At 38.0% G+C, this 7,536-nt stretch overlaps 1 protein-coding gene across 3 annotated transcripts in view; it reads left to right on the forward strand.

Moving 5' to 3' along the window:
* The window catches only part of CCDC169 (coiled-coil domain containing 169), a 66,334-nt gene that overhangs the window by 44,853 nt on the left and 13,945 nt on the right, over positions 1-7,536 (forward strand). For all 3 annotated transcript variants that reach the window (XM_011943022.1, XM_011943023.1, XM_011943024.1), the window contains one exon: positions 3,769-3,845. In XM_011943022.1, coding sequence (XP_011798412.1) covers positions 3,769-3,845 — 77 coding nt within the window. The remainder of the gene's footprint in view (positions 1-3,768; positions 3,846-7,536) is intronic.

A 7,536-nucleotide genomic window follows, 5' to 3' on the forward strand; every position in this document is an offset into this window, starting at 1 on the left:
AAAAAAAAATCACTAGAATTCAAACAGGTAGCTGCTATCTCTGTGCTATCATGAAATCGAGGCACTTCACTTTATAATAATGCATGGTACGGTCTGAGAGATCAGAATTGCTGTTGGTAGAAGTGCGTACTTATAAATACAGGACAGGGAGGTGATCAGTAAGTTATGAAAGTTGTTTCATCTGTTTTCAAGCTATTCATTTGCCTTTCAGTTTTATTTATGATATTGTTGGTATTGTAGAGTTTTTGTTTTGACCTTGTCAGAGCTATCTTTTATTTATGATTTCTAATGTTATAGTTAAAAAGACCATCTCAATGTTTCATAGCATTCACCACATCTTTTAGTATTTGTATAGCATAATATCTGACATTTAAATATGTAATCAGTATTAATCTTATTTTGATAATGTTTTAAGATTAGGATGTAAACTCAGTTTTCAGTGTGTATTATCCAAATGGAAGTGTCCAAAGAGCAGTTGGATATATGACTCTCAGGAAACAAATAAAGATTTGAAAATTGTTAACATATAAAAAGTGAAGTTGGCTCATGCCTGTAATCCCAGCACTTTGGGAGGCCGAGGCGGGTGGATCACGAGGTCAGGAGATCGAGACCATCCTGGCTAACACGGTGAAACCCCGTCTCTACTGAAAATACAAAAAATTAGCCGGGCTTGGTGGCGGGCACCTGTAGTCCCAGCTACTCGGGAGGCTGAGGCAGGAGAATGGCGTGAACCCGGGAGGCGGAGCTTATAGTGATCTGAGATTGCACCACTGCACTCCAGCCTGGGCGACAGAGCCAGACTCTGTCTCAAAAAAAAAAAAAAGTGAAGTCATTGAATGAATGAAATGCACTGGGGAGAATATACAGTGAGAAAAGAAAAACTAGTCTAGGATATAGCTGTGAAGAAGTTCAACAGTGACAATCAAGGGAAAAAGAGCCGAAAAGAGGGTTGGAGTCCTGAAGACACAGCTAGGTCTGACAAGGAGGTAGAGGATTTTGAGGATGGGAGTAGCATGAAGAATAATCTGCTAGTCACTGATCAAGAATATCTAGAAGGATTAATGAAAGGATTGAGAGGAAGGGCATTAGGTTTGGGGATTAGAGCCAAAGGGGGATATTTAGAAAATTTGGAGAAAGGTCTATCATGGGTAAAGGGAAGTGTGTGTTGCAGTGTTGACTAAGGTAAACAAGAAGAAACTGAGACAAGATAGGATCAGTTCTTGCAGTCTCTTGTCTGTAAAATGGATGATTAGCTCAAACTTCATGGTCCTTGATACTGGGCTGGATGCATTGATTCCTCCTAGAACACAGGCACCCTTATGCCTTTGCTCAGACTATGTGCTTGGAATGTGCTCCTTCTCATACATGCCAATTCCACTCCCATCAAGGTCTAGCACAAACACCACCTCTTTATGGGGCCATGATGTGATGAAAAGACCAGACTGTAGTGGGATTGCAAATCTGAATCTGAATCCCAGCTCTGCACTTGCTACTATGTGACCTTTCTGGGCCTTAATTTCCTTCCTTACCTGTGAAAAGGAAATACCAGTATCTTGCAGGAGTTTTGTGAGTATGTAGAGAAATAATATATGTGCAGTTCTGGGTGAAGTTTCCGGCACATAGTAGATTTTAAATTCCAGTAAATGGTGAATATCACTTTCCTATGTTTCTTTTCTGATTTTCCGAGCCCCTCTGTGACGGGGCACCAGAATTTCTGCTTGCCTTAGCCTTCCTCCTGGGACCTTATTGCTGATATATCTGTTTGCTTCACTCAGCTGTAGATTCCTCCCTGAGGTCAGGCAGGGTGACTCATGCTTTCTATTCCCTTTCACAAAGAGTGGCAAAAAGGAAATATGCAAAATTATTTACTGAACTGAACATAAAATAGAAATTTATGTTCATAATATTAAGCCCAAGTTATTAAGAAAAAGGTGATATGTAAAACATTGTTGAAGGATTCTTTTAAGGTTAAAATTAAAGTCTTTTGTCCCCAAGGCATTCATTTACCTTTGTTTATCTGAAAAATTCACTTATGTGAAATAATCCTACTCTGACTCCACAGGATCACTGAACATACGATAAAAGCCTATTTTAACAGCTTCCCAGGAAGATGTTAATCCTGTCCCCAGTATAAATGTTAATAAGGATTTTCACTGTAGAGTGAATTGTTAATCTCTATAGTGAAGGACAGTTCTAACCATGTGGATACTATGGTGATTGGAAAGGTTAATGGATGATTTGCAGTTCTTCCCATGCTGAATACATAAATAATTGATTCATTCGTAGATAACTAGAGCTATTTGCTGAGTGTGCTGTTTATCCTTCTGCTGCTGTCCTCTCTGTGACTTTGTCTCACTCTTGATTCACTGTTTTGAATGAAACTGAGTTTCCCCCTCTTGGGAGTCTTCTGATATGCACAACGTAAGTACACTACGGACATTGCTTTTTAATACGTAGGTACGTTGCATTACTTAAAGTCAGGCAGAAAGACTGATTAGAGCTTTTTGCAACACATAATAAACTTACTTTAGCTTCTATCCTCGTAAACATAGAATTTTAACAATGGCTGTGAGAGGTTGAGGAATATAATGCTTTTAGCTCACAGATAAGGAATCTGAGGCTTTTCTGTTTCATTATCGGGAAGTTCTAATTGTTGAAATTGTTAAAATATCATATGATGCCTCTTATTCTCCTTTCCTGAAACTTCCTTAAAATCCACTGGTTTTAGTTACATTCTCTGAAGAATAAGAATAAGTCTACACTCTTCCTGCAAGACAGGTTTTCAAAGATTTGTAAATGCCTCTCAGTCTTCCCTTAGTTTTTTGTTCTGTTTTGTTTTCTAAGCTAAAATATTAAGTTACATTAGCCATTCCCATAACATAGGTTCCAGACTGCCCAGGTATTTCAGCTGCCTTTTTGGACAATTCTGTTATTGTTCATTTAAAAATGTGGCTCCCTAGGTTTAAGTGTAGTACTTAGGTTTAAATTTAGTACTTTAGATATAATGTCAACAGCATAGTTACCAAAGTCTTAACTAACTCTGCCACACCCATTTTTCTTCTCTGCTGCCTATCATTCTGAAATACAGATACAATAGTGTTGTTTCCTGTTAAAAACCTTCAGTTTGCATTACCCAGAGGATCACAGCAAAGCTCTGTGGTGTGGTCTTTATAGGGTCCTCTCCAACTTGGCTGTACCTGTCTCTACAACCTTATCCCTGCTAATATCCTAGATTGCCGTTAGACCAAATGCTATGTGCAGTTTCTGGATCTATCTACTGCTTTATACCTGAGGTCCTTACTGTTCCTTCTACCTAGAATATCCTTTCCTTAGTTCTTAATTGGCTACTCTTCCATGTGGAGCCCCCCAAACCCTCAATTAACTACATCTCCTGTATGCTTACAAAGCACCTGTGCACATCTCTATCAAGGCACTTAATTATAATCACTTATTTATTTTGCTGTTTCCCCAATAGAACTAGGACCCATTTGTCTTTGTACCTGAGTGCTTAATATAGTGGCAGCATATAGTAGATGCTCCATGACATTAGCTGAAGGAATGAATGAATTCTATTTTCTGTTCCAATATACCCAAACCTGTCACTCATATCAAATGATCTAATATCTTAGCTCACACCCAAAAAGCTTCGGTTACATATGCTGCAAAAAAACCAGGTTATGGGAGAGTTAATTGAGAATTGACTATCTCTCTTATTTCTGAAATCAATTATGAACTTAGAGGATAAACACTCAAAGTTTTGTATTTCAGCGTTCTGGTTTACATCAAGTTTCTAAAAGGCAACAGATGGATCAACTGCCTAGGAGGCAAGCGAATCTAGTGAAAACGTAAGTCTAGCTACATATTTTCTTTCTAATTAATTACATTTGCACATAAATGCCACTGACAAAACAGGTGTCCACTATATTTTGGAAGCAGAACTTCTAGGTTTTATAGCAACAATATAAAATTGCAGATGGTAAGAGAACTTAAAGAAGTTGTGATCTGTTCCACTATTTATACACATTTTTTTTAGATCCCAGATATATTTTTGGTCCTCAAGCATAATATATTAGTTTTTAAACTAAAATAATATGTACCTAAGAGAGCTTAAAACTACACCATTAATAATGACATAAACACAGTCATACCTTGTAAATATTATGGGTTTGGTTCTGGACCACTGTAATGAAGCTAGTATCACAATGAAGTGAGTTACACAACTTTTGGGGTTTCTCAGTATATATAAAAGTTATTTTTATAACATTATACCGTTACTGTAGTCTATTAAGTGTGCATTAGCATTATGTCTAAAAACAATGTAAACACCTTAATTTTAAAAGATTTTATGCTGAAAAATGCTATTGATCATCTGAGCCTTCAGTGAGTTATAATCTTTTTGCTGGTGGAGGGTCTTGCCTTGATGTTGATGGCTCCTGATGAATCACAGTGGTGGTTGCTGAAAGCTGAAGTGCCTGTGGCAAATTCTGAAAATAGGGCAACAACGAAGTTTGATGCACCAATTGACTCTTTTATGAAAGATGTCTCTGTCATATATGTTGTGGTTTGATAGCATTTTACCTACAGTAGAACTTCTTTCGAAATTGGCATAATCCTTTCAAAGTCTGCTGCTGCTTTATTGACCAAGTCCATAGAATATTCTAAATCCTTTGCTGTCGTTTCAAAAATGACATCACAGCATCTTTACCAGGAGCAGATTTCATCTCAAGAGACCACTTTCTGTGCTCATTTGTAAGAAGCAACTCCTCATCCATTCAAATTTTATTGTCAGATTGCAGCAAGTCAGTTACCTCTTCAGGCTCTACTTCTAATTCTAGTTCTCTTGCTATTTCCAAAACATCTACTGTTACTTCCTCCACTGAAGTCTTGCACCCTTCATAGTCATCTGTGAGGGTTGGAATCAACTTCTTCCAAACTTCTTTTAATGTTGACATTTTTCTACCTCCTCCTATAAATCACGAATGTTCTTAGTGGCATCTAGAATGATGAATCCTTTCCAGAAGGTTTTCTCCCAGACCCATCAGAGGAATCACTATCTATGGCAGATATAACCTTATGAAATGTATTTCTTAAATAATAAGATTTGAAAGTTAAAATTACTCCTTGATCCATGGGCAGCAGAATAGATGTTATGTTAACAGGCATTTAAGCAGCATTTATCTTCTTGTGTATCTCCCACAGAGTTCTTGGATGTAACCAGGTACATTATCAAAGAGTTGTAATATTTTGAAAGGAATCTTATTTTCTGAGCAGTAGGTCTCAACAATGGGCTTAAAATATTCAATAAACCATGCTGTAAACTCTAAACTCTTGTGCTGTCATCTGGGCTTTGTTGTTTCATTTACAGAGTACAGGAATATTAGGTTTAGCATAATTCCTAGGATTTTCAGAATGGTAAATGAGCATTAGCTTCAACATAAAGTCACCGGCTGCATTAGACAAGTCAACCTGTTTTTTTGATGCTTTGAAGCCAGGCATTGTCTTCTCCTCTGTAGCTAGGAACGTCTAGGTGACATGGTTTTCACAGTTTCCTCCACATTTTTTTTTTTAAGTCAAATGGACTGTGGGGTTGAGATAGGGGGATTTCCAGAATCTTCAGAGGCTTGATAATAATGGAGAAGGCCAGAATTTCCCATTTTTCTCAGCTGGCATCCTTTTCCAACAGAAGGTTGTTTTGTGTACATTGAAAATCTGTTGCTTAGTATAATTGCCTTCATCAATGATCTTAGCTAGTTCTGGGTAACTTGCTGCAGCACATAAGACATACTTAATTCCTCCAGCAAAAAATTGCAGCAACAGGTATGACATCAACACTTGCTACTTCACTTGGCACTTTTATGTTATGGAGGGGGCTTCTTTCCTTAAACCTCATGAACCATTCTCTGCTGGCTTCTAGTTTTTCTTCTGCAGCTGTCTCACTTCTCTCAGCCTTCATAGAGTTGAAGGGATTTAGGGCCTTCCTCTTGATTATGTTTTGGCTTAAGAGAATATTGTGGCTTCTTTCGTCTTCTATCCAGACCACTCACATTTTTTCCATGTCAGCAAAAGGCTGTTTTGCTTCCTTATCATTTGTGTGTTCACTAACATGGTGCTTTTAATTTCTTTTAAGAATCTTTCCTTTGCATTTCCACTTTGGCTTAACTGTTTGGCACAAGAGGCCTAGCTTTCAGCCCATCTTAGCTTTCAACATACCTTCCTCACTAAATGACTAAGCTTATCATTTCTAGCCTAATTAAAGTGAGAGATGTGCAACTCTTCCTTTTCCTTCAGCACCATAGTAGGGCTATTAATTGGCCTAATTTCAATATTGTTGTGTCTTAGTGAATAGAGAAGCCTAAAGAGAGGGAGAGAGACCCAGGAATGGCTGGTTGGTAGAGCAGTCAGAACATACATACCTTTATTAAACAGTTTGCCGTTTTATATGGGCATGGTTTATGGCTCCCCAAAACAATTACAGTAGTAACATCAAAGATCACTGATCACCATAACAGATATAGTAATAATTTAAAAGTTTGAAATATTGTGAGAATTACCAAAATATGAAACAAATATGAAATGAACATATGCTATTGGAAAAATGGTGCTGATCGACTTGCTGAACAGAGGGTTGCCACAAATCTTCAATTTGTAAGAAAATGCAGTATCTTTGAAGCATAATAAAGTGAAGCATAATAAGACAAGGCATACCTAAACAATTACAGCATCAGCCCTACCCTTTTTAGTCAGGAAATATGATCACTGGAGTGGACACTAAAATAAACTTAGATGACAGTGCAGTTTAAACTGTTTTCCTATGTAAATAAAACCAATTTAAGATAGATAAAGAACAGAGGGCCTGGTGCAGTGGCTCATGCCTGTCGTACAATATTTTGGGAGGCTGAGGTGGGAGGATTGCTTGAGGCCTCAAGTTCAAGACCAACTTGGGAAACATCACAAGACTCTGTCTCTACAAAAAATTAGAAAAATTGACTGGGTGTGATGGTGTGCACTGTAGTCCCAGCTGCTTGGGAGGCTGAGACGGGAGGATCGCCTGAGCCCAGGAGTTCAAGGCTGCAGTGAGCCACGATTGCACCACTGCAATCCACCCTGGTTGACACAGCAAGACACTGTCTCTTAAGAAAAAAAAAACAGGAAAATGTTTTGTGAGTTTAGAAGGTTATATCTACACGCAATTTTCCCTGGTCCTAAATATAGAAGAATTACTCAGGTAATCCTTGTCTGAGTAACTTTATCCTATGTAGGGGAAAACATTAATGGTGGAGATTAATGAGGTAGCAACATTTTGTCCAATAACCACTGTGTCCGAGGCCCCAAGACCACTCCCATCCATATTCAATGGTTCACTAGAAGAATTCATATACTGTCAGAGTCCCCAAGACCACTCCCATATTCAGTGATGCACTAGAAGAATTCATAAGGATTGGCATATATTTGTACTTATGGCTAATATATATTTCCTTCCTTCCTTCTTTCTTTCTTCCTTTTTCTTTCTTTCTTTCTTCCTTCCTTCCTTCCTTC

The sequence above is a fragment of the Colobus angolensis genome, unplaced genomic scaffold (genome assembly GCF_000951035.1).
Source record: "Colobus angolensis palliatus isolate OR3802 unplaced genomic scaffold, Cang.pa_1.0 Scaffold214, whole genome shotgun sequence".
In the NCBI taxonomy this organism is placed as follows: domain Eukaryota; kingdom Metazoa; phylum Chordata; class Mammalia; order Primates; family Cercopithecidae; genus Colobus; species Colobus angolensis.